Source organism: Mesoplodon mirus (assembly GCF_964341445.2).
Source record: "Mesoplodon mirus genome assembly, chromosome: 5".
Taxonomy (NCBI): Eukaryota; Metazoa; Chordata; class Mammalia; order Artiodactyla; family Ziphiidae; genus Mesoplodon; species Mesoplodon mirus.
This window is the reverse complement of record NC_138980.1, coordinates 67,352,927-67,379,681: the sequence shown is the minus strand read 5'-3', so window position 1 is coordinate 67,379,681 and position 26,755 is coordinate 67,352,927. Positions and strand designations below refer to the sequence as shown.

Sequence of the window (26,755 nt, the reverse complement as noted above, 5' to 3'; positions counted from 1 at the left end):
CTCTGGGGGTGGGTCTACAGCCTCTCTACCCTGCTGCCAGGACCTGGTAACAGAGTACAGGCTACATTAGCCTATCAACCAGGAGCAGGGCCTGAACTTGGCGTGGGTGGCTGGCTGGTAGTGAGTTCCCACTCAAACAGGGATTGACCCCCTGAGTTCCAGGGACACAGGGGACAGATTAGGAGGAGCGGCAGGTAACAGGCTTCCCAGCCCTTCCCCCCAAGCTGTTATCCTTGACTACGGGAAGGTCTGTGCTCAGGGCTGGAGAAGAGCAGGGGTGAGAGAGGGGCAGAGAGGAGAGCCCACGGGCTGCATCTGGGGTGACAGAGAGGCTGGGACTCTGCCTCCCCGTTTTCCCACCCCACCTCCCGGGCCTCAGTTTCTCCTTTTGGTAGCCTGGGGATAATGCCATGTGTGCTGCCCTCACCCAGGGGAGAGGGAGGATGAAGGATGAGGGTGTGCCCCGGGCACTGGAGGGAGTGAAGGGTCTCTGGCCTCATGAGGGGTGTGGGTGGAGAGGATGAACAGGCAGATGGGCATGGGATGGGGGAAATCACCTGGACATGGGAGCGGAGGGGATGGGGGGTGAGCTGATGGGAAAGGGAGGCATGCCACTGGTATGTGCACAGGGCTGGAAAGAGAGTCTTGTTCTGTCATCATCCCCTGAACCAGTCCCCAAGAGTCACGCACCAACCGTGCTCTATAAAAACACGGAGAGAAGAGGAGAAAGCAGCAAGAGGAAGTGCAGAGGCCCCTGTCTGGCCCAGACAGGAGACGGTCACCTTGATTTGGACCCCCGTTTTCAAATCCCCCTAAGCTTTCCTTTTTTAAAACAAAATTCAGTATCAGTGACACTGTTTCTTTTGGCTCTGAATTCTAGAAAAACAGGAGGGACGGAGTGTGCCTGCTTTCCAACACTCCCCGCAGGGCTCTGAACCAATACACAACAACAAGTGTCAGAAAACCAGGAAGGAAAACTGATTTTTGTAGAAACTGGAATGAAACTGACCAGTCTAGTTTCATTATCCAAGCTAAGCGGAAATGCAAAAAAATCAAAATAAAAGTAAACAAACAGCACAAATGGTACGACGTGAGTTCCATTTCCTAAGTTCTTTCCTTTTTATTCCATGCATTCCATTCAGGGTGTCATCAGGAACCCCAAGAGGCCTACCCCCCTTCCCTCCCAGCTCACCCACCCCCAGAATGGCCTCTGGGTTCTGCCCTGCCCCCCTCCCCCCTGCCCTTCTCCAGCACAGCTCTGAGGACCTGCCCTCCTGATTGCAATCCCCGCCAGGGATGCCCCTCTCCCCTGAGGGCTCAGGGCATCAGGGAAGTTGGCTCCAGGAGCCCTGGCTGGGGCTGACCCAGGACAGGCTGAGATGGGGAGGTGGTGGTTCTGGGTACCAAGCTCAGGTTCTAAGCAGTGAACCCCAGTTGCCCTGGTGAGGGAGGGGAAACAGGACAGCATCTTCACAGTGGCTCAGGCTCCTGCCCTCTGCTCCTCTCAGACTTAGCTGGGCAGGACCCAGAAAGTCCTAGGGGTACAGCCTTGCTGGCAGGGCCCCCTGGGAATCCTATAGCTCACTACTCTTTTCCACACTAAACTCTGGCACTGGAGTCCTGGGTCCCATGGCCCTCCTCAGCCCCGACACCTGTCCCGGGTGGCTGAAACCTTTTCTGTCTGGAGCCAGTGACAATGCTGGATCCCTTCAAGGTTCTGGGATCCAAGGGGCTAGGGAAGACGAGAGGCCTGGTGTGTATGTGTTTGTTGTGGGGGACAAGAAGAAGGGGTCCAGGGCTAGGCCATCTCTGTGAGGTATTCCAGAACGCTTATGCATCTCTATAGATCTATTCCAAAGTGCTCAGAGCATTTTCAAGGCTAGAATATTCCCTAGGGTCTGTACACTAATGTGGCAGCTTCCTAGAGGCAGAAAGAGAGAGGAAGGATGAGGGGCTGAGTCTGGACTGAGAACTCCCCTGGGGGACCTGCTGTTGCTTTTGGGACTGTCCCTTGAGATTCAGGATGGGGGAGGCCGGAAGGCGGATGGCAGCAGGTGACAGGTGGAGCCGAGGTGGATGCTGGCAAAGGAGGCCTGGCAGTCCAGGCTCAGCTCACCCAGCACTGAGGGGAGGGCGTGAAGGAGGTGTGGCCCCTCGTTATCACGCTGTGAGGTGGAGGGGTCTTTGGCCAAGGCTGTAGTCAGGAGGGAGATGCAGCTCTGGAGCTGGAGGCCAAAGGCAGGAAAGCCAAGGAGCGCTGAATCTGACCTTATCTGTGGGGAGGGCATACGCCTCTCTCCGTGAATCTTCATCAGTACTCTGCTGGCCCTTGCCCAGATGCCATGGCAATGGGGCAGCTTTGGCACATCGCCAGCGCCCTAGGCTTGGGTTGCTTTGAAACCCAAAGTTGTGAACTAGGCCTCCCTCCCTCTACTCAGGATCCGGCCAGAACCTGTGCTGCCCTCACCAAGCTCCCCTACCTGTTCCTTGCTCACCCACCAGAGAATCTGTCAAGGGGGCAGTGGGGGCCCGGCTCCCAGAAGATGTGGCTGGGCCTGAGCAAGCCTTCCCTGATCACTGCGCTCCCACCTACCCTATTTGCTATGGGTGGGGAGCAGTGGGTCCTCAGCTCCTGGGAGTTCCTTCGGGGCAGCTCTTGGGGGGAGGCAGAGTCCCAACATGAGCTTTTCCTCAACCCTGACCTCCCCCACTCAGCCACACCCAGAGTGATGTCCTTGCTGGTGGCCCTTCACTCCCCAGAGAGGGGCTAGGGACTGAAGTGGCACAGGCAGCAGCCAGAGCACATCTGGGCACTGGGGTCCTGCTGGGCAGGGAGAAGAGCCAGGTCCTGAGGCGAGCACTGTGGGCAGAGCCCTCTTCTTCCCTCAAGGCTATGAGAGCAGAGCTCAGCTAGCAAGGGCTCTGGGACGTGTGCCCTACCTGACCCTGCCAGGCTCCTCACTGCTGGGGAAGATGCACCCTGGGTAATGTTCATCAGAACAAAGTTTGGAAAGTTGCTGAGAGATGGGGAGGGGAAGAGAGAGAGAGAGAGAGAATCCGGTGCCCCGGGCATAGACTGGTCTCGCCACCTCCCTAGAAGGTGTTGGTGAAAGGGTGGACATTGGAAGATGGGGTGGGTAGGGGCCTGGGAAACTGGGACTGCAGAAGCCCTGAGCCCTTTAGAGCTTACATCTCCCTGTATTCCAGGAAAGGGCTAGGAAGTGGGGCAAACCTCCCTGTCTACACCCCTTGGAGACCCCTTATTAGTATCTTGAAGCTCACTTTTCCTAGAGCCCTCCACTTCTGCCCCAGCCTCTCTCCCCCTGCTCTTGCCCCCATGCCTGCCCCCACTGGTGACTTACTTGCAGGAGAGCTGGTTGATGCCCTCGATGTAGTAGCAGACGCCTCCGTTGACACAATAGGACTTGGCTGTCTCGTTGCACTTGCGGGCGTGCCCCGACCAGGATGATAGGGTAGTGCTCACTGGAGGTACGAGAGACACGTGCCGGTGACCCACTGAGACCACCTCTGGGCCCCAGGAATCACCTCCTTCATGGCCCATCTCAAAGCTGGACGATCAGAGACTGTAGGAATGGCTGGGGTCGGGGGAAGGTCTGGTGGTCCCTCCCAGGAACAAGGCCAAGGGGAGGCCACCGTGAGCTTGGACCATCTGCCCAGTACCACCTTGCACCCTCGCTCCAGTCAAACCTTCAAAGGCTGGGAAGATTTTCTTTTTGTGGAGGGGATGAGAGGCTAGCAGAAACTGCTCCATCTTTTGGCATAAAGGCCCACCTCTGCTGCTTGCCTGCCTGCCTGCCTGCCTTTCTGAGGGCTCCGCTGCAGGTGGATGAGGCACCATGTCTTACGTGGGGGGCAAGTCACAGGGGTTCAGGGAGGAGACATTTACATCTGTCTGCACTGCTGGGGCTCTCATGGACCAGGGCATGATTACAGGGAGCTGGGCTTTGAGGGGAATGGCACCTTTTTGGGCACTGTAATTTTCTGCGATCTAGGGACATGTGGGGAGAACCCTAGCTTCCATCTCTCCCCTCTTTGTCCCAGAGTTGGGCCAAGCTGCCCAGAAATGCTACAAAGGCCGCTATGCGCGTCTCCATAAGCATCCCGGGCCGCCTTCATGTCCTCCCTCACCAGGCAGCCTCCACCTCCCCAACCAGGTCAGCTGTTGCCTCTGGAGGGAGCCTCCAGGCCTTGGACAGCCCAGACTGTAAATCCGGGGCTTCATGTTGCTGGGGAGAGGGCTGGGGGACAGCTGGGATGTGGAAACTAGGTGACAGCAAGACTGGGCTTCAAGGCTGCTATCCCAGACTGCACACCTGATGGATCAGGTTCGTTTGATAAGTGAAAATCACAAAAGCACTGCTCCCCAATGGGATGGCATCCAGAAGCCTGGTTTCAACTGAAAATTCTTGCCCCAAATTTCAGTCTTTATCTGTTAGCTAACCTCTTAGGCTGTGTATCCATATTGGGCAGCTAGAAACCGGTTCCTGCCCCGCCTCAGCTTCTGTGGCTCTGAGGGCCTCTCATGCCCACCCAGCAGTGGCCTCCTGACTGAGGTGGCCCGTCCTACCTTGGCCGGTCCTGTCTCCTCAGGGGTACTGAGTCTCCACCATCCCCCGAAGTAAGTGGGGGGATGAGAGGAGGAGGAGGAGGGCAGGCACTTGGCGCCCTGAGTGTTTAGACGTGTGGGGAGACAGATGGAGCTCGGGACTGGGAGTGTATACACAGCTCTGCCTCTGTATATGTCTGAGGAGCTCGCTGATAAAACCCAGCGGGTAGGGCCAGCTCCCACCTTCCCTCCACATCATGCCTGCTGCTGGTCTGGCATCCTCGAGCCCCACCCCTGCTGACGTCTCCCACCTCTGCTCAACCCCACACAAGGCTGGGACCCACAAGCTTCTGGGTCAGTGAGACCCAGGGAACGAAGAAAGGGACAGAGAAGACAAACAGCTGAAGTGACCACGCCTGTGAGTTATAAAATCTCATTGCCGGGAGGACCCTAGAGGTTGTCCTGCCCTTCGGTTACATTGCCAAGGAGGAGTGAGGAAAGAGAGCAGGGAAGGGCCTTCCAGAGTCCAGTGTGTGTTGTAACAAGGCCTCAGGGCTCCTAACGTCTGGCTGAGCATTCTCACCAGGCACCTGGTCCCTCATAGACGAACACGTCAGCACCAAGGCTTGACGGGAAGACGAATGCAAACACGACGTGGACCACGGGCCTGAGTCCTCTCATGGGCCTTGGCCAAGCCAGAGAAATCTCAGGCCAGCTTGATGCCCTCTGCAGCCAGGGGTGGAGGAACCTGCCCAATGCTGGGCTGCATGAGCAGCGGGCAGGAGCGAGGATGGTGGCAGGACCACAGCCGCATGCTTGGGCCTGTCTACACGCACGTCTGTGCTCACTGAGGCCTTGGGAGGCAGAGGACGACTCCTGAGGGAAGACAGGGCCCCATCTTGGGATCCATGGCCTAGGGCTGCCAGAACCATGTCATCACGGGGACTAGGCTGGGGCCCCAGAAAGGTAAAAAGGGAGGGCAATGGGGGAGCCGGTTGTAGAAGGTGTGGAGGGAAATGACCATAGGCCTTTCCACCTCAAAAAGAAGTACCTTGAGGCCACCCCTGTGACGGCAGGGCCCTCCCAGCTCACGGCAGCCAACTCTGCTGGTGGTGAAGGCTCACGCTAGAAGATTTCCACACTTAAGAGATGCATTCGTGCTATTCCAGCACACATGGGCTCCTAAGGCAATGTGTTATGCTCCCTTGTCAGCCTATTCGTATTTCTTCACTGTGTTCTCCCGTGTTTGGGGATGTGAAGATGACAAATGACCTCCAAGTGGGAGAATTTGGCCGCTCCCTGGACACCACCGCGGGGATGGCGCTGGGCCACCCCAAACTCAGCTCCCACTCATCTGCCCCCAGACACTGGTTCCTCTAGCCTTGCTCATCTCAATGACTGGACAGCACAAACCAAAGGCCTAGAGGGCATCTTTGATTCCTGGTCCTTCTCTGTCCCCCTAGCCGTCCATCACCGAGGGCTGCCTTCCTACCTCCTCCTGAGGCTCTGTCCATGTCTCAGTACCGCCTCTGTGGTCTCTTTCTTGGATGGCCACAGTCGCCTCCTCACTGGTCTTTCTGCCCTCACTCTTCCCTTCATCTCTAACCTTTCACTTCGCAGCTGCTACCAAAGTGGTCTTTAAAATATGTAAATTGATCAATCGCTTCCATTATCAAAACCCTCCAATGGCTTCCATTCATATTCATAATAAAGTCCCCCTCCCCTCCCCAAGTCTAATCTGGGCCTAACCGCCTCTCCTGCTTCATGTCCTATCCCTGTCTTGCAGTATATTCAGACTCCACTGGCTTAGTCCAGCTCCTCTAAGAGGCCACGTGCCTTCTTATCCAGGACTTTCGAAATATCAGTGTCTCAGAGAGGCTGCTCAGGCTCCTCCTTTATTCCTTCCCTTAGCTTTGTAACTTCTCCTTGTAGCGCTTATTCTAACGATTAGAGGACTAGTTGTGCAATTACTAGCTGTCCAAAGCTTAGCTCCTCCACTAGAATGTAAGCTCCATTTGGGCAGAGGCCATGTCTGTCTGCTTCACTGGTGAACGAACCCCAATGTCGAGCACAGCGCTTGACATATAATAGGTGCTTAACGAATATTTACAAATATTTCTAATGAGCAAATGGACATCTGATTCTTGAGAGAAAGGTACCTTCTTCTACCATCCCAGGGTCTAGTCTGGTCTCCTTGGCTGATGATGATATCTTTTCTGTAGGTTAAAGCACTGTCTCTTACTAAATGCAAATACTCCTGGAAGGTCATTAGGGAAATGAAAATCAAAACCACCGTGAGATAGCACTTCACACCCCCTCAGGTGGCTGTATTAAAAAAAAAAAAGGATGGATAATAACAAGTGGTGGTGAAGATGTAGAGAAATGGGAACCCCCCCATACTTTGCTGGTGAGAATGTAAAATGGTGCAGCCATTTTGAAACACTGCTGGTCATTCTTCAAAAAATTAAACATAGTTACTATATGACCCAGCAATTCAACTCCTAGGTGTATACATACCCAAGAGAACTGAAAACATATGTCCACACAAAAACTTGGACACAAATGTTATAACAGCATTTTTCATAATAGTCCAAATGTGGAAACAACTAGAATGACGCAACGACCTCAGTTGATGAATATATAAACAATGTGGTAGACCCAGGCAATGGAATTATTATTCAGCCACGAAAAGGAAATAAGTACTGATACTACTACAACATGGAGGAACCTTGAAAACATTATTTTAAGTTGAAGAAACCAGTCTTGAAAGGCCACATATTCTGTGGTTCTATTTATATGAAATGTCCAGGATAGGTAAATCCATAGTGGCAGAAAGGAGATTCTTGTTGCCAAGGGCTGGGGGCAGTGCAGGGGGATTTAAAGAAAACACCTGGGAAGGATAAACCCAGGAAGCCTCTATCAGCCATTAGTATCTTGGTGTGAGTGAGTTTATTGGGTCTCTGAAGAGAAAATGGGCCGGGAAGGAGCTGATGCTGCAGAGATGTTCTGCCTGCTGCCAGCCACTGCAACTGCTTTTCTCCCTTGTTCTTGGAGAAAATCTCTGCTCATCTTTCAAGGCCCAGATCAAGTAAGTGTCTCTTCATCCTGTAAGGCTCCCCTCCTGCCTGCCTGGGATGTCCCCTCTCCTGTTGTTAAGTTGCCTGTCTTTCCTCTTCAGTGTGTTAGAACAGGCAGACGCTTTGAGTTCAGGTTTTAGCTTCCTGCCATTTGAGGGGACTTTGGGAGCCAAGACTGTGAGCCCTCAGCGCTCAGAACAGCATCTTGCTGAGTTAGGCCTCGCTGAAGGCTTGAGTTGACAGTACACATGGGTGTGCCTGTGATTAAACAGCTAGCCTTTCTAAGCCCCCAGGTAAGGGGTAGGCCCAGAAGCCTCTCCAGGGCTTCCACGATCCTGTGACACCCCAGGTCATACCTGCCTGCCCTCTGGGGCAAAGCCAGGCCCAGCCTGATATCCCAGGACTTAGTACAGCCACCCCGGGAGAGTCCACCCGCAAAGAAAGTTCGTCAACAGGATGAGAGCTGAAGGATGATCTGATAGAATTGGAGAGAGAGGTATACAAGACCACAGAGGGCCGAGGAGTGGCCCAGGAGTGGGGCCTGCGCTGGGTATGCGCTGCGCTGTGGTGGGCTGGACTGGTCAGGAGGATAGCTGCCTGGGAGAGATGGCGCAGGAGGAAGAATAAAAATGGGAAGGAGAGGCTGACTACAGTTAGGGTCGAAAAGGTCATTTGGGTCGGATTTGTGAGAGCTGGGCTGTGGGACCGAGTCCTTGTTCTTTGGCTCCATGGGTGGGGGAGTGACAGGGCAAAAGCATCTTGAGGCTGCTGCTCTGGTCCAGGTTCAGCAGGGATGAAACCTGGGCCAGGATTGCCCCTGAGGTGGAGTTGGAATGAAAAGGACAGACGTGAGTGAAAGATCCAGAAAGACGGACCAGGACTAGCAGACTCAGACCTGGTAGATCCAGTGGTAAGGGAGATCGAGGAGCTGAGAGGTTGGGAGGACAAGGGAGGTCCCTTACAACACGGCAAATTGGGTCCGAGCCAGGCTCTCCTCTGGGGGTCACAGGGCAGGGTTCTTGTTAGACTGTGCTGGGTGTAGGGGGTACTGGAGGGCTGTCTGGTGGAAACACAGGGGATGAAGGGAGATGCAGGACTGGACTCTGTGCTGGGAGCAGGACTGGAAGCGAACCCAACAACCAGGTAGCCAAGTGGTATGCGGAGGCTGGGTGTCAGTAGGAGGAACGAGAGCTGTGGGGTTCTGAGGACTCAGGCTAGAGTGGAGGGGGCGCGGCCTGAGCACAGGCAGCCTTGGTGACTTTCCAGTCAAGGGCAATAACCAGAGGACAGCCCAGCAGGGAGGCCGCCTCCATGCCGAAGCTGGAGCTGCCTCTGAGGAGGGGGGAAGCGAAGGGTGCCGTGGGCTCCTGACCTTGCACGTTTCCCAGGGAGGGGATGACCTGTGGGAGAGGGTCCTGCCATCCCTGAACTGAGGCTGCCCCCAGGGGCCCGGGGCACCCAAGCCTCCCACCCGTGGCCCCGTGGAGCCGGCTGCCTGCACTCGGGCGCCCAGCAAAGCAGCGGGCAGGCAGCCCGCGCGCACCCTGGGTCTGCCTCTCCCCGGAGCCCCACTTCTGGCAGCCCAGCCTCCCATAATTGCCTTCTAAAAATATCCTTCCCCCCACCCCCACCTCTTGATTTCAAAATATTTAGTTTTCAGGGTATTTAAAACGAGAGCTGGCGGCTCTTCCAGGTCCAGATAACAAAGCTAAACATTTATGCTTCGACTGCATTTCTCTGAATCGGCTCAGATCTTGGGGCTTGATACAGCAGTGGCAGGAGGGAGAGGAGTCAAGTGCAAGATGGATCATGTGCGGGCCTCCCTAGGGCCGGGGGGCAACTGGCCCACCCCACAGAACCCCTCTAAGACCCCTCCCTTCGTTGGGGGACCACCTACCGCTGTTGACGAAGAGCCGGCCCCTGACGGTGTCCTTCCCCAGGATGTTCTCAGCCTCGCAGACATACTCCCCAGCGTCCTCCACCTTCACCTTGTTGAACTGTAGTCGTGAGTTCTTTCTGGTTAGGGAGGGGATAAGAGGTGGAGAGGAGTGAGCCAGGGCTTAGGTTGGCCGTGGCTCCCCAGCAGTCACCCAGAGGTCATCTCTCCCTGCACAGCCACAGCGTCTACGCAGCGTGGACGGGAAGTAGATTCCCTCCGACCACCATTGCTGGGGTCCAGGTGGAGTGCAGAGTCCCCAGGGCTGGAGGGAGACCTGGGCACTCAGGAGAACATGGGATTCTAAGTCCATGAATCCTCACATTCACTTTTCCAGGGCTGGGCCTTCTCTGTAACCATTTTTCTAGGGGAGGAAAGTGGAGTCCTTAGGAAGTCGCATGGCCACCTCCCTCCTCTGCCTTTAGTGCCCTTCTCTCAGGCCCGCTGCGTCTCCCTCCACCTCCTTCCAGTAGAGCAGCTGCTGGCTCACAGCTACCTCAGTCTTCCCTTAGAAGCGGCAGCCCCGTCACTCTAGATAAGCCAGGCCTATTTCCAGATACCCGGCAGGGCCACCGATCTAACAGGTTCCCATGGCAACTGTGCCCAGCCTCCCAGTCCAAACCTGTAGCTCTCCCCTGCCTTTGTGTCGGCCCTGCCACTAAGGGGCACTCTGTGGCCTCCCCAAGGGGTTTCGCTTCATTCATTCAACAAATGTTCACTGAGTGCCTTCTGTGTGCTGGGATCTTGGATACCTCAGGGAACAGAAAGATCCTATCCTCAAGGCCTGACTTGACCCTCGTGGCTAATCTGGAGGAGGACAGGGCAGGACAGATGGGAAAACTGAGTCCCAGAGGGGCTTCCAGACTTGTCCAAGGGTACCCGGCAAGACACTGCAGAGGTGGATAAGGAGCTGGAGTTGGTGAGGACTTGGGCCCCAAGCAGCTCATGGGCTGTCTCCTGGAGCCTGATGCTGAGGCTGACCCCTCTGTGGAGGGCTTTGCACCCAGCCCTGCATGCCACGAGTTGTGGGGCGAGGCCTGGGCAGAGACTTCAGTGCTGTGGGTGACTCCAGGGCACCTGGCCCTGCTTCCCCTCTTCCTTCTGAAGACTCTGCCAAACCTCTCCTTCCTTCCGTGGGCTTCCCTGCACTTGCCCGCGGTGCCTGGGCTCCGTAGGATCTGTTCACATCTCCCATCCCTCCCTCTGCCCCAGTGCTCTTTAGGGCTAGTCTGAGCTCCGGATTAAACCCTGGGACCCCAGCCTGGTCCCCAGGGGAAACAAAAAGGTAGCATGAAAATTTCTTAACATGATGTAACCTCCTCCTCTTTTAGTCCCGAGTTAAAAAATCAGATTCCCAGAATATGCGCAGTGTGTTGGAGGTGTGGTGGCATGGGAGGTAGGGTAGCCGAGCTGTCCTGCCCTGGGCCCAGGGGTGGAAAGACAGAGCCATGAAGCTGATGGGGGAAGGTGTGGATGGTGAGCAGAGAGGCTGCACCAGGGATGGAGGAGATGGCAAAATGACCCACATCCCTCCCCGGGCTGTGCTTTGGGGACCTACCTGTCTCCTGAGCTCCACCTCAGCCTCTGATGCTGGGCTCTTCCCAGACCTCCTCATTCCAAGATCCCCCAGACCAGCCTCCATGAGCTTGTCTTGTCAAAAAGGCCCTGTTGCTGTGGTGATGTCCTTGCCGATGTTACAGTGACAGCTGCCTGACTCCGTTCCACCCCTCCCGGCTCATGCCGTTCTCTGTCTCCTTGGCCTGGTGTCTGCCTACAACCCTCTTCTGTCAATTCAAGTTTGTTCTCTTCATTAAACAGAGCCCTGGAGGCCCCTCTGGCTAAGACAGCATTTCCTTCCTGGCTCCAGCCTAATTAGATGCCACAGATCTCAGCTGTCCCAGAACCAGGCTTCTGCTTCCTGACCACCAGCTCTTCCCTGACATTAGATGAGCAGAGTAGGGGATCACCTGAGGGTCTCCGGGTCAAGAAGGTATAGGGGACACAGACTCAGAACCTCCTTGTCACCCACCCACAGCTGAATTCAAAGGAGCTTCCCTTACACGACACGACATGCAGCAGGACAAGGTGGGGCTAGGCTCACAGTTACCTGGAGGAATGAAAGCTAAAACCAGAAGGAAGGGCTTCCTGCATGAAGGGGTGTGAGATGTGTGGAAAGGTGGGGGTGCAGAGAGAGCCCCTCCCCTTTGAGGTGCCAGAAAGAGGCAAGGGGACATAAACAATGACCCCTAGGTTTGCTGGATGCAGACATCTTGGGTTACCAGGTATGTGATGATCTCCCCAGTTCCAGGAAGGTGGCCCCAGCCTTGCACAAGAGGCTCTGGGGTCAGGGCTGAAGGGTAGGGCTCTGTGGGGCTCTCAGGCCTCTAAAGAGTGCGGGCAACTACGTTTCTCTTCTCCTCACTCCTAGCTCCAGTCCGAAGCCCCAAGGACTCAGGACTCCCTCCCACTTTCTGGCAGGCCTAGTGCCCGCTTGCTAGGCTGACCCAGGTCTGCCCCTGTGATGGACACCCCTCCCCTCCTTCCTCAGCCAGTTTTCTGCTGGCAGGGACTAGGGATCTGGGTGGCTGCTTCCTCCACCCGTCCGCACGTTTTCCTCAGTGCCTACCTCCTGCTGCCTGCCCGAGGGGCCAGTTCCAGCCTGCCCCTCATAAATAAGGGAACACTCGGTTCTGCGTGGGTGGGCTCCATGCCCAGGGCTGGGGAGGGGGACGGTTTTCTCCTGGCACAGGAAGCCTTGGGTGAGACACCTCAGTGGGGCAGCCCCAGAAACAGGCGGCACCCACTGGGAAGGGATCTCCGTAGACCAAGAGTGATGTCAAGACAGAGTGTGGCCTGGGCAGAAGGGAGCGCTGGGAGGGCCACAGTGCAAGCTGCAGTGTGGGCAGAAGGAAAGAGAAGATTTTGCCGGAAAGGAGACTCCCGCCCCTAACCGCTAGCCCCCATGCCAGGTGAAGTACGTGTCTAGAGGCGGCAGCTCTCTGAGTCACAACATGGGAATCAGAAGTTCTCCATCATGGCCCCTCCTCCAACCCATCGCCTCACTGCAGGGAGCCCAGGGGCATGACGGGTGGAGCAAGGCAGTTTCAGAAATGCAGTAGATGGGACAAGGTCCTGACAGGAAGGGGGCAGAGGCACACTTCAGGCTCTCGGGGGTCCTTAGTACCCAGGAGGAGACCCAGATGATACGACCAGGCCGTTTCAGGACTGGGTGACCCATTTGTCTGATGACACTGAGGCTTGACCAGGACAGTAACTTGCTCAAAGGCCAACCCAAAGGGTGTCCTGCCCAGTCCTAATGTCACCCTGCACCCAGGAGAGGAGAGCTAGTCCTGCAAGATCCTCATCAATTCACACCGGAAGTAGACCTCCTCTGCCAGGCCACACAGGAGAGAGGGTGTGTCTGGGCGGTGGTCTTGGAGGCTCTCATGCTGGGAGAGACAGCCCCCCAACCATGCCATGAAGCCGTGTCTAAGGCACTGTGGGAGGAGATGGTGAGAGCTTGCTGGAGGGCTCAGGAGTGTGACCCAGAGGATGTGACATTTAAGCCGGGCCTTGGAGAATTTTGCAGAGGACAAGGTGAGAGGAGGGGAGCGGGCACTGCCAGCACAGAGAACAGTCTGGGCCCAAGTCCAGGGGTCAGGAGCGCCGAGGTGTAGGGGAACAGCGAGGCGGTGAGTTACAGGCCAGGAAGGGGAGCGTCAGAAGGGCCCCAAGACCTAGGCTGTCCTGGCATACTGCAGGCTCTCGAGATCTGTCAAGCAAATGAATGAATGATCAGATATGTGCCCTGTTAGAAAGATCATTCCCTGTCAGAGTCACAGGGGTCAGTGACTCTGTGGACCCCTCGAATTGCAAGCAAAACCAGGTGTATAAAGCGCATGTTTTCTGAAGCAAGGGTCAAGGCCTTTACCAGATTCCCCACTAGAAGCTAGACTAGAAACTCTGTGAAGGTGGGGACCATGTCTGCTCCGATCCTTGGTGCATCTCCAGCCTCTGATAGAGTGCCTGGCACACAACTGTTGCTCAGCACATGTATGTGAGATACAGAAATGAATTCACAAAGGGGCCTGTGGCCCAGAAGAGGTGGGGTGTGGTCAAGAGTGAGACCGTGGAGGAAAAGAGGCTAAAGGCAGGGAGGGCAGAAGTGGGCAGGGAGAAGGGTGCCCCCTTCCAGAGACGGGGTATCCACCTGGAGGGGACGGCATGGGGGCAGGTGCTGGCCAGCGGGCAGTCTGGTTCTGCCACAGCTGAGAGGAGAGCACAAGGGGCAAGGCGGAGAGGCTAGACTGGGCCATTCTGGGTTAGAGATGTCTGTGGAGCTTTTCCGGTAAGCAGCCTGAGGTGACTTCTAAAAATTCACTATTGACCCAGAAAACCCCACAAAAATCATGCAAATCATAGAGGTTCAAGTCTTCGTGTTCACTTTAAGAACACTAGTGAAACTGCCCAGGCCATTAAGGGTATGCATATCTGAAAAGCCACCAAGTATCTGAAGGATGTCACTTTACAGAAGTAACCTGTGCCATTCCATCATTACAATGGTGGAGCTGGTAGGTGTGCCCAGGCCAAACAGGGGGGCTGGAAGCAGGGTCGGTGGCCCAAAAAGAGTGCTGAATTTTTACTGCACCTGCTCAAAAATGCAGAGAGTAATGCTGAACTTAAGGGCTTAGATGTAGATTCTCTGGTCATTGAGCACATCCAGGGGAACAAAGTCCCCAAGATGCGGCGCAGGACTTACAGAACTCATGGTCGGATCAACCCATACATGAGCTCTCCCTGCCACATTGAGATGATTCTTACTGAAAAAGAACAGATTGTTCCTAAACCAGATGAGGAGGTTGCACAGAAGAAAAGGATATCTAGAAGAAACTGAAGAAACAAAAACTTACTGCCTGGAAATAAATGCTGCAAAAAAAAAAAAAAAAAAAAAAAAGAGATCTGTGGGGTATCTCTGGGATGGTAACTAAGTGTTTACCTGGCAGCATGGGTCTGGAAAAAGAAAGGCCATCAAACTAGAGATGGAGGCTTGGGGGTCATCAAATATAAGAGGGTGAAATCACCTACCGGTGGAGAGGGGAGAAGAGTGAAGCCCCGAACACAGCAAAGTCCCAGCATTCATGACGCCTGACAGAGGGTGCTCAGAGGCACAAGAGGACCAGCAGGAGGACCACAGGGGCAAGGAAGCAGGTGGCACCCATGCCAAAGGCTGCTGAGAGGCCTGGCAGCTGGGAAACTCTGAGGTCACAGGGTCTGTCAAGAGCCACAGCTGCGGAGAGAGTTGGGGTTGTAGTTACAGGGCAGATTCCTGCAGAGCAAAGAGGAGTGGAGGATGAGCTGTGTAGAGTCAGTGGGCGTGAAACTCCCTCCACGTGGTGATGGAGGGAAGGAGCAAGATGGGGCAACAGCCGGAGGAGGAACGGGAGGCGGCAACGTGGAGGGAAAGCTTTTAGAGAGGTGATGTTAGCAGTTTGTTGGGGGAAAGAGAGAGAGAGGCTGAAGTCACCAAATAAAGGAGTTTGTTGGTGGCACAAGGGCTCTGTGTGTGCAGGAGGATGTGGGTGAGTGTGAGGGCCACGTGCGGATCAGGAATGGGGATGAGGATGGGCCGTGTTGTGGACTGTTTGAGAGTAATGCGGCCGGCAAGGAGCACCCCGTCTCCTGACTTCTGCTGTCTCAGTGAAGTAGGGGGAAGGGGAGACGGGGCCCCCAAAGCTGTAGAAGCCTGTCCACTCCTCTCTCCAGCTCAGAGCCAGGCTTGGCGGGGAAGGGGTGAGGTGGCCTCAGAAGGTGAGCTTGATGGGCAACCTGTAGACTGGTGACACCCCAGACCCCCCTCCTAAGTTCCCTTAGGAAGCAGTGTTTTTTCAGCCATAAACCTTTGATCTGCACCAAATCCTCTTAAATTACTTTCTGTTTTCTGCCTGGACCACTTTCCAGGGTGACCAGTCCTGTCTTTGCTCCCCGTTCTCACAAAGAGGGTCAGAAAACTGGAAGCCCTGCCCAGACCCCTGACCCCCACCTCCTCTTTCACAGATTTCGGAGACTAAGGCCTGAGGGCAGGACCCATCCGGTCACCCAGCGAACCAGGAGCAGCCTGAGCCTGACCCCTTTTCCATCACTTTCTGTTGTCGGACAGGTTGGAGGGTCCTCTAAAATCATCTTCATTTGCATTTTGCAGGGGTGAGGAGGAAATGATAGCTCCTCTGGAGGGGCAGGAAAGGCTGGGGTGTGCCTCAGCCAGAGAGGGAAGTCCACAGGGCCCTCAGGGCCCGCAGAGCAGAGGTCAGGCTTGTCCTGCCTTCTCACAGCCCCTCAGGAGAGAGGTGAGGGGCTGCCCTTGGACTTTTGGCTTCTCTGGTGCCCGGAGCCCCCCGTCTGGCCAATCCAAGATGGAAGAGAGGCCACCTTCCACAGCCCAGAGACCCTAGAGCTTCAGATTCTCTTCCCTGGAGCACTGACTCAAAGACTAAAGTCAATTTCCATGTCACGGGGGAACTGTCTGAGATACAGACTCCTCCGACACCAGTCAAAGACATGTGCCTTTCCCTTACCTGGCTGTCTGCCCAGTGACAGCTTGCTGAGCTGAGGAACCAGCCCATCATCACACGTGCCCTCCCAGACACATTCTAGAGTCAGGGTCCTTCACCAAAAACTGCCCAATGGTGGGCTTTCCGACCCTGTGGCAGGTCCTTTGAGAAGTTTTATGCACAAGATGGGACTCCACAGTTAAAGCTGACTTGGACAATCAAATTGCCTTCAACCATCCAGGGACATTAATTAAGCAGGTACCGACGTCTGCAAGACGCTGGGGCAGCATCGCCAGAGGGGCTGGAGCTGCAAGGAGAAACTGGTTCCACGGGTGGATCTGGGGGCACAGCCCTGGGCTCTTCCCGGCTCAGGCCCCTCCTTCTGAGGAAGGATGGGGGGTGGCTGGGTGGATGGAGGGAGGGATGTCGCTCACCTGCCATTGCCGTACTTGATGCGAATGTCGCGGCTGCGGTTGAGCTCCTTGCCGTCCTTGAACCAGCGGTAGGAGGGCTGGGGGTTACCGGCTGCTGTCTCACACTTCAGTGATTGCTTCTCACCCACCTGTCCCGTCTGGCTCTTCATCTTCTTCAGCTTGGGCCGTGTGGCTGTGGGGATACAAGGCAGGAGGTGAGCGCGTTGGTGGTGGGGCAGCACCAAGCATGCGCAGCAGAGGAAGGGTCACTGTCCCTGGGGGGTGGGGTAGAGGGTGAGCCTGGGGAGCCACCCCTCCTGGTGTCGTTTCCTAGTTCAAATCAACAAGCCTTCACAGAGGGTCTGCGATGATGTCAGTGTGGGTACGCCTATGGAGAGTTTTCCTTCATGCCTGGAATGGTACTCAGAGCTTGATACACATTAGCTGATGAAAATCACCCTGTGAATTCACTGCAATGATTAAACCCATTTACAGATGGGGAAAACTGAGGCTCAGAGTGGTGAAGTCGCTTCCCCAAGGGGCTGGAACTGGAATTCAAACCCAGGTCTCCTTGACTTTAGTGCTCATGATTTAATTCCTGTCCCAGACCCCCAGGCCTAGGCTGGGCCCAGAGGACACAAGTGGACCAAAATGACAGACACAGCTCCTGCCCTCAGGGAGTTCAGTCTAGCAGAGGAGCTGGAACCTGGCATTGACATCACAGCGTGGTTTATGGAAGCCTGGGGGTGCTGAAGCCCAGAGGGTGTCCCCAATCCAGGTTGGGGGAGGAGCTAACTCAGCTGAGAGCTAAAGGATGGGGGAGCTAGAAGGAAGGGAGGTGGTCCAGGCTGTGGTTTATCAGAATCGCACGTGGTCAGCAAGGTGAGCTGACCTGAATGGGTGAAGTGGTGTGGCTGTGTGGGGGATGGGGCCTGGGGCTACACTGGTGGGCACAGGGCTGCAGGGCTGCAACTGCCAAGCTAAGAGGCTTCTCCCATTTTTCTTGAACACCATTCTGTTTCCACCTGCCCTGGTCTCCCATGTTTCATCTCCTTGCCCCCCTCCCTCTAACAACCCAAAAAAAGAAAAGGAAAAAGTACTCTGTTCTTAGGACAGTGATGGCAAGTCCATGCTCCCTCCTGGGGTGTGTGATAATTTCCACTGGGACAGCCCTGTAAAGGATACCCAGTGCCTTTGTGTGTGCTCTCATTTGGTCACCAAGCTCTGTAAGGCAAGTGCCATGCTGACTTAAAGGGTGAAGATGAGACTCAGGTTAAGAAACTTGGCCAAGGTCACCCAGCCAGGCAGCCACAGAGCCCAGGTATCTGGATTTGCAGTGTGTCAGGCTTGTAGCAGGCCAGTGTCTCCTTTGCAGCCTCAATGGCTCTCTTTGAGGAACAGAGAAACTGGTTGAAGGGAGGGTCTGCTGGGGCCAGAGAGTTGTCTGGGGACTGACTGACCCTGTCTAGGCCATTGGTTCTTCCCCCACCAGTTCAGAGTCACAGCTCGAGCTGGCTCTGGATAAAGACAGGTGAGAGGGCCTGGCTACAGGGGCCCCTCACTGAACCTAACCCTGGGCTGCTGCTTTTAGTAGGGAGGAGATGAGCGTGGGGTACAGGGGCAGAGGGAGCACAGAGAGAAAGTGCTCCCGAAACCTTAGAAAATATAGCACATAGATTCAAACAAACGGTGCTTGTGAAATGATTTTGTTCATTTTAGAAAATTCGAAAATACAAATGGAGAAAAGAAAATAAAATCATCCATTATCCTAGTACTTACAAGTATTTAAAACACACACACACACACGCACCTACACATCTATTTTTAAACAAAGTGGGATCAGTGCCAGTAACATGTTTCTTTCATGTAATGAAACACTGTAAGCCTTTCACCTTGGCATTAAGTATTAATAACATTTTGCAAACTGACTTCTATAGGACAGGCATATCCAGAAAGAGGATAATAGATACTACTTAAGAAAACGGTTCCATGAGCAAATCAGTTTGGGAAACATGTGGGTAAACATTAAAGAAGTATCTTCATTGACTTCAGTATGATTCCCCAAGTAAGGGTCTTGGAGCTTTTTTGGGAAACCCTTGACTTTATTTCCTTGAAATGCTATTATCTGGAATAAGTTCTATAACATAACAACTTATGTGTGTATATATTTATAGATATATAAATATTTTAATAGAGAATATATTCACATGATTCAAAATTCAAGAAGTGAAAAGGGGTATATGGCTTAAAAAACAGATCTCCCTCTGACTTCTGACCAAGGCCACACAGTTGCCTTTCTAGAACGCAATCAATTTTATCAGTTCCTTTTACATCCTTTCAGAGACCTTTTAAGCATAAACAAAAACCCCTAGTATTTACACACACATTTTTTCCCTATAGCACCATTTTCAGGGTTGCATAATATTCCTGAATGGGTGAATCAGAACTTATGTAACCAATTCCTATTGTGGAGCATTCAGCATACATTCTCCCCTGCCTCACCACACCCCATCACAGACAAGCCCAGAGGAACACCCTTGCAGCTTCATCCAGTGTATATATCCAGTGCACATCAACCTTTGCACATATCCAGTGTATACTGCTGCACGGGCAGTGAGGCTCCTGACTCAGACTGCCTGTATTCAAACCCAGGCTTTGCTATTTGTTAGTTCTGTGTCCTCAGGCTATTGCCTTAATCCTTCTGTTCCTCAGCTTCCTCATCTGTAAAACACAGGTGATAAAAACAGCTCCTACCTCATGGGATGATGACTGAGGATTATATGAGATAAGGGATGTACAGCCTGGCACGCACAGAGCATTTAATAAAGGTTAGCTATTACTGTTATTATTATCCACAATTATTTCCTAAGGCAATCTTCCTAAAAGTGGAATCGCTGCACCAGAAAGGTGTGCAATCTTCCTCAGCTTTACACGTTGCCAAACTGCGTTCTGGAAAGGTTGCACCAATTTGTACTCCCACCAGTGAACGATGGGGCCTGTTTTTTCCACACCCTCACCAACATGAGGTATTATCATGTATTTAACCTCTGCCAATTAGCTAGGCAAAAGATAACGCCTCTTTGTTGTTTTCATTTGCACTTATTTGATTCCTGGTGAGGCTGACCGCTTTTCATAAGTGTATTGGCTCATTGTATTTCTTCTTTTTGAATTGCCTGTTCTTGTCTGTACTCTTGTTTTTCTATTGGGTGCTCATCTTCTTACTGATCTGTAAGAGTTCTTTATAAATAGTAAGGCTATTCACCTTTTGCTACAGTGTTTTTCCTCAATTACCTGCTTCTTACGTTTTTAAATGCTGGTTTATTGTTTTGGGGTTGTTTTTTTTTGGACACTCGGAGGTTTTATGTGTATCAACCTATCAATCTGTGGCACTTTCTGGAACTTCATTATTCTAGTGTGATTGAAGCCCTGCCTCAGCATCCTTCTCCCTTACCTACACCCCACCGTCCTCTGTCTGCTTGTTCTCAGGGCCCAGTCACTCCTTATCAATAGTTATCAACCCTAGATGCTAATGAGAACCATATGGGAAGCTTTAAAAAGTGTGTCAGGGGCTTCCCTGGTGGCACAGAGGTTGAGAGTCCGCCTGCCGATGCAGGGGACACGGGTTCGTGCCCCGGTCTGGGAAGATCCCACGTGCCGCGGAGCGGCTGGGCCCGTGAGCCATGGCTGCTGAGCCTGCGCGTCCGGAGCCTGTGCTCCGCGGGGGGAGAGGCCACAACAGTGAGAGGCCCGCGTACCGAAAAAAAAAAAAAAGTGTGTCAGTGCCAGGGACATTGTTCTGGACATTCTGAAGCAGGACCTGTGAGGATGGGTCCAGGTATGTGGGTTTTAAAAACATATAATAAATATGTAACATACTCTAGGCAAGAGCACGTATTGTAAGTGTAGAGCTTGACAGCTGGCTGCAAGCTGAACACATCTTCACAGGTGGCTTTGCTCTAAGATTGGGTTGACACCCAGTGATCTAACCTCTTGGTCACCTGGTGACCTGCAACTAGGCTCCGCCCCCTCCTCGTGAACTGGGGACACAGAGAGCTCTTCTCAAGTTCTAAGGTGCCTCCTTCCCCTGCTTGGAGAGTGTTGACCTTCCCTGAAGTTCTGAGGTGAGGGAGACCCCTGACCCCACCCTCCCCAACCCAGGCCCCCTTCCTCCCAATGAGCCAGGGCGGGGGTGGCAGAATACCTGGTGGGAGGAGGTGGTGCTTCCTGACAAGTCCTGGCGCCCTGTGCCCTGAGCCCGAGGCCACTGCTTAATGGTGGTGGTAATGGTTACACAGAGACTGACCCAGAAACAGCAGACACGACCCCAGTTCAGAGGGCCCGAGGAACTGGGGGCTTCAAGGTCGTTTCCTGCCACCAATGGGAAACCCAGGACAGCATTTCAGATCACAAGGAGCCACCCCATCTAGTGAGAACCTTGTGTGACCTGACCCGAGTGACAGTCCACTCACTTCAGAACAACCCCATCCAGTTCACTTTTTCCCCATTCATTCACCCTACTATATGCCAGGCACTGTTCCAGGCCCTGAGGGTGCAGTGGTGAACAAGGCAGATAAACTTCCGGCTCTTGGGAGCCTGCATCAGAGTGAGGAGAGTAGATAATAGCAAACAACCTCAGGAAATATGAGGCAGTAATAAGCTCCTGGATAAAGGCCTTGAGGGGTGAATGAGCTTGGTGAGTTCAAGGGATAAAAGAGGCCCAGGTGGCTAGAAGATTCTGGAAGGCAGGGGAGCCTGGAGAAGTAGGCCCAGGTGACTGACATGAGGCTGTGTGAGCTAGGACGAAAAGTCCAGGTTTGTTTTGCCTCCCCCCGCCACTTTTTATGTGCTTACTAGAAAATTTTAAATTACATATGTGGATCGCATTATATTCCTGTTAGACGGCACTGGGCTAAAGGATGATAATAAAAACAACCATACATTTCAATCATGCTGTGTTCTTTACGAAGAGTCTTCTTTTCTGTCTCTTGACAGTTCCTCACGAGCATCATCTGAGATACTGAAAGCCTATGTCTCCTGCTCTAGCAGCATCCAGTCCTGGTCCCTGTTCACAGATATCTTAGTTCACAGCTCTTTGAAAGCCAAGGATGTGTGCTTTGAAAAGGAATGGGACCCCGCGAACAAGCTGCATTTTTTTACTTCAAGCAAGTCCCTTGGGGAGAGGGGCGGCAGCCCAGGAAGAACACCCCGCAGGTGGCACTGGGAACATTGCCCAGAGGACCTCTGTACCCTCACTCCTGGGCCTGGAGCCCTGTCAGGCTTTCTGCAGTGAGGAGTGTGGACAACCTGCGCAAGACGGCCCTGGAGTTTTGTAGATGTGATGGGAGGTATCAGAGGCTTATAAGTCGGGGAATGACTTGATCTTACTTTACTTTCTGCATTTTAAGCTCGTTCTTATCCTGAGCCACCATTGCTTCTCCCACTGCATCCCACTGGATTCAGTACCAGACCCTGGGAACACCTGGGACAAGGCTAAGAGGCTGCTGACACAGCAGACCTTTGAGGAGCTGAAGATAGAGCTTACCAGCCCTCAGACATGAGTGGGCCAGCTCTAGCCCCAGCCTGGGCACCATCTCTGAGCCAGGTCCAGTATTGTCTGGGTCACTTTTATAGCCCAGGGCCCAGAATGCAATGCTAGTGTGAGGTATGGAGACCACTGTACCGTGTCCCTAGAGTGTCTTGGGGTCAGAGCTGAACCAAGCAGAGAAACAGTCTTCCGGGGTGGATGGGATCTGTCAGGACAAGAGCTGAAGCAACCCAGTGGGTAGGCTCTCACCCCCTAGTCAGTCAACCTGTGTTTACTGAGTGCTACTATGTGCCAGGTCCTGTGCTGTCCCAGACAGAAATGATCTAGCCCCGTATGGAGCAACCACTCCTACCCACCAAGGAGCTTAGCTTGTTCCTCTCTGTTATCATTTTGTTACATAAGAAATACATTTTTGTTGTAGAAAAATTGCACAATGTGGGCTTCCCTGGTGGCGCAGTGGGTAAGAATCTGCCTGCCCACGGCTTCGAGCCCTGGTCTGGGAAGATCCCACAAACTGTGGAGCAACTAAGCCCGTGCGCCACAACTACTGAGCCTGTGCCCTAGAGCCCGTGAGCCACAACTACTGAGCCCACGTGCCACAACTACTGAAGCCCGCGTGTCTAGAGCCCATGCTCAGCAACAAGAGAAGCCACCGCAATGAGAAGCCTGCACACCACAACGAAGAGTAGCCCTGGCTCGCCACAACTAGAGAAAGCCTGCGTGTAGCAACGAAGACCCAACTCAGCCAAAGATTAAATAAATAAATAAATAAATGTATTTTTTTAAAATTGCACAGTGCAAGTAAGGAAAAAGAAAAGCACATTTAAATCCATTCAATTACCACCAGAGAGAAAACCACTGTCAACATTTTCAAATATTTCCTGCAAGACTCTTCTCTTGAAAACGTTTTATAGCCTACTTTTCTTGGTTAACATAAAGACATTTCCCCAAATCTAGAAACACAGATCTAAATCATTTTAAAGGCTGCATAATATTCTGTTGTTCAGAGGAATTTGTTCGGTCGTCTCCAACGTTCTGCTAATGTTAACAATACGGCCATAAACTTGTCTATAAATTCAGCTTTGCAGCCAAAGGGAGGGCTCACAGTCCTGAGGGTCTGTGCTTATTTCCCCACACAGAGAGGGGACCCTAAAAGTCCAGCACACAGGAGAGCAGACAGACGAGAGGCATCAGGTAGAAGCAAGAGGGCTTCCCTGGTGGCGCAGTGGTTGAGAGTCCGCCTGCCGATGCAGGGGACACGGGTTCGTGCCCCGGTCTGGGAAGACCCCACATGCCGCGGAGCGGCTGGGCCCGTGAGCCATGGCCGCTGAGCCTGCGCGTCCGGAGCCTGTGCTCCGCAACGGGAGAGGCCACAACAGTGAGAGGCCGAGAGGCCCGCGTACCGCAAAAAAACAAAACAAAAAACAAAAAAAGAAGGGGTGGAGATTCCCAATACCCTGCTTCCCCGGGGCTGCTGCTTCCCCCCGGGTGCGGGGGCAGACAGCAAGCTGATGGCTTAGGTGGCCCTAGGGTGTTGTTCAGCCCGTCCTTCACCACCTCTAGTGTCTCCTCAGACCAAGCCCTGTCTACTGAGCTCCCATCCTCCTTGAGAGGTCACTTCGTCCCGTTCCCGTCCCAGTCCTGCTGCTTAGGGCCCACCTAAGCAGCAGGACTAGGGCTCTCTGGAGTAGGGGTGTGGGCGTGTGGGGAGAGCTGTTTTGGCAGCTTTCTAACAACAAGAGGAAAGTCTCTCAGGGATGACCCAGGTCTCCGCAAAAAGATCTCCCTTGATAAGGGATCCCGTAAAACCTTAAGACACATCTCAGTTGCCACGAGTCGGGCCATATGGTTAATCTGGGGGCTTCTGCTTTCTCATCACCCGATGCCAAGCCGGGGCACCTGGCCCGCATCTGTGTGGCAGGGAATCCCCAGAAAGCACCTCACTGAAGAGAGCAACAACAGTAAGAACAACCAGGGCTGCTGCTTTCCCACATCCCAGCCCCGAGGCCAGGCAGTACCGCTGCTGCCAGCAACTTGACCTCATTCCTCTCGGCAGTGGGCGGTGGGTGCGGAGCCTGCAGAGATCTGAGAGCAAGACAGACGCCTGGGGCAGGGCCAGGCAGCCCAGCCAGGCGGACCAGGCCCGGCCTCCCTCCCGACAACCAGGGTGCAGGGGCAGCGGACTCCTAAAAGGGTTAATGGTCCTCACCTCATGACTCAGGCTGAGCAGTCCCCTTTGCAGGGCAACACCTGGAGACAATGCGGCCAGGCTGCCTGGCATCAAAGTCTCCCACTGTCCTGCTGCTGATGGGCTGTGGGCCAGCCCCCTCCCCACCCCTCCCCCACCCAGAAAGTGACCGTGAGCTATGGGAGGTTAATTACAGACTCCAAGTTCAAATGAGAAAGAAAGAAGAAACAACAACAACTAAAAACACAGCTGGTTTAAGTGAGCACAGAGGGCCTACTCTGAAACCGGCCTTCAGGTGTCCTCCTGGGAGCCTGCGGAAAAGCCATTTGATACCCACAGGCCAGGCCTCCCAAAGGGAGTGTGTCCCTGCTGGGCCTCTTGGCTTTCCCTGAGCCACCTTTCCTCAGCCAACCAGGCCCAGCCTGGTGCCTGGGCTTGCCTTGCCCGCTTCTCACACCATCCAACAAATATCCACCTCAGTCCCTATGATGTACCAACCACCTACCAGCCATCAGGGATATGGTGCTAAGCAAGACAACGTGGCCGCTGCCATGGGCTCCACTGAGGCTGGGAGTGGAGTGAAAGCCAGCCCAGACCTAATGGGCTCTTAGCTCAACAGGCCAGGTGTCTGACACCTCAGCTACAAGGTAGAGAAGAGGGGCCAGGGCTGGCTGGGGATGGGAGCTAGCGACAGCAGATGCTGGTCCAGGGCGGGTGGGTGAAGAGAGGGGAAGGGAGGAAGGAGGAGGACACAAAGCTTGGCAGCTCCAAGAACAACTGAGATGGTTCCTGCCTTAAAGCCTCGCCTGCCCATCCAGAAGCACCCATCCACCGACACCCAACCCTACAGTGTGAGGGCAGGGCAAGAACAGGCCTGTCTTGACCACCAGGGCCAAAACTATGCCCCTCCATTCCCCAAGCCCCCTCTGCCAGGAGCCCAGCGGCCTGACAGAAACACTGCCGCCTCGGGACCCTCCCAAGACAGAGATGCCCAGCCCCGGGAGTCAGGCAGGTCTACGCCACAGTTCCTCACCTAGGTTCAGGGCTGAGACATGGGGACATGAGCAGCAGAGATGGGGGACTGCGGGGGATGTCACCTATGTCTGGGGAGACTGCACAGGTTCACAGAGCAGAGGCACCAGTTGCTGGGGTGGCATACGGCTCCCTGGTTCTTACCAGTGCTTGGGGCACAGACCGCAGACACCTAGAGTTGGCACAGAGGAAGTCGTGCATAACAGAGGAAAGAGCGGTAACCGAGGACACAGTAGTTCAGGTCTTTGTCCTGGTCTCCCAATTTTCCAACTGTTCGCCCTTAAGTAAGTAGCTTAGCCTTTCTGTGCCTCAGATGACTCATCTATAAACCACACTCTGCCTATTTTAGAGAAATGGGGCAAGAGAAAGCTCTCTATGGAGGGATGGAAGAGATTATCATCTCTTTGGCTGCTGGAGGTAGAGGTAGGGACAACAGAGATGACAGTCCTGCAAGGCCATTACCATTTGCCCAACTCTGTTTAAGTTCTTCATTGGGCAAGGATGGGCCCTGGCCTCGGAGACCCCTCTGGAGAAGGCCTGCTGCTGATGGACTAGGCTATCCCTTGTTCGAGGAACCCAGAGAGAAAGAGAGCTGAGGAGGGGAATCCCAGAGCCCCTTTCCCCTTTGGGACAGGTCTGCACTTCCCACCTCATCAGCCTGGCTGGAGAAAGTTGTTCCTGAAGCTCTGGGTCAGCGGAAAATGAAGTGGGGGTGGGAAAAGGGGAGGCACCTTATACACCAGACAAGACTGGCTTCTCAACCTGGGATGCATGCAAAGCCACAGGATGACCTCAGGGCCTCTTTCTGAAGGGTTTGCCAAGCTCATTAGTAAGGAAAAGCAGCACCTTTGTATTAAAACAAACAGATCTGTGGTGGAGTACACTTGCAAGTTCATGTGGATTTTTAAGATAAAATAAAAATACAAGAATTCAAAGAAATGTTGGGTTTCAGGGGAAAAAGTCTTAGCAGGCCTGATACAGGTAAGGATACAGGCCTACGTGCTCACCAAATGCAGACACCTCAGTGGGTTCTGGGGTCCCCCACGTTGCCAGAGGCCTGGCCACCCTCCCTACAAGTTATCCTTGGAGAGTCCTGGCCTAAGCACTCTGGAGCCTGGGAGGGCTGAGTTGTGGTCTTTGTGGTCCAGGCTAGTGAGACAGGGGGGTGGAAAGAACTCACCCTAAAACAAATCACTGTCTGGATCTGCAGCCAGTAGCTCACGAACAGCACGGGGGAAAACCAGTTTCTCCATCTTCTCTCCCAAGACTGCTCATTCTCCTGAGTTCCCGCTTTCAGTCACCTTGTCATCTGTGACAACTCTGTGTCTCTCCCCAAAGGTGGAGACCAATCACCTTCCACCAAGCCTCACCCTCCTAAGCCTCCATCGTCTGCCAGGCCCTGGTTCAGGCTATATTGGTCCCCCAGCCCAGAGTACCACTCTGGGAAGA

General features: G+C 53.9%; 1 protein-coding gene and 1 pseudogene across 7 annotated transcripts in view; one reads left to right on the top strand and one right to left on the bottom strand.

Annotated features, from left to right (window-relative positions):
* NRG2 (neuregulin 2) overlaps window positions 1–26,755 on the bottom strand; it is a gene marked incomplete at its 5' end in the record, with an annotated part of 178,124 nt that overhangs the window by 20,320 nt on the left and 131,049 nt on the right. For 5 of the 6 annotated variants that reach the window (XM_082623604.1, XM_082623603.1, XM_082623605.1 and 2 more), the window contains 3 exons: window positions 3,363–3,483; window positions 9,542–9,660; window positions 16,563–16,734. In XM_082623604.1, coding sequence (XP_082479730.1) covers window positions 3,363–3,483; window positions 9,542–9,660; window positions 16,563–16,734 — 412 coding nt within the window. The remainder of the gene's footprint in view (window positions 1–3,362; window positions 3,484–9,541; window positions 9,661–16,562; window positions 16,735–26,755) is intronic. The other variant, XM_082623607.1, reaches the window with a different exon arrangement.
* Window positions 13,963–14,503, top strand: LOC309804411 (large ribosomal subunit protein uL22-like; annotated as a pseudogene). The gene has a single exon. The product of its transcript is annotated as a large ribosomal subunit protein uL22-like (transcript).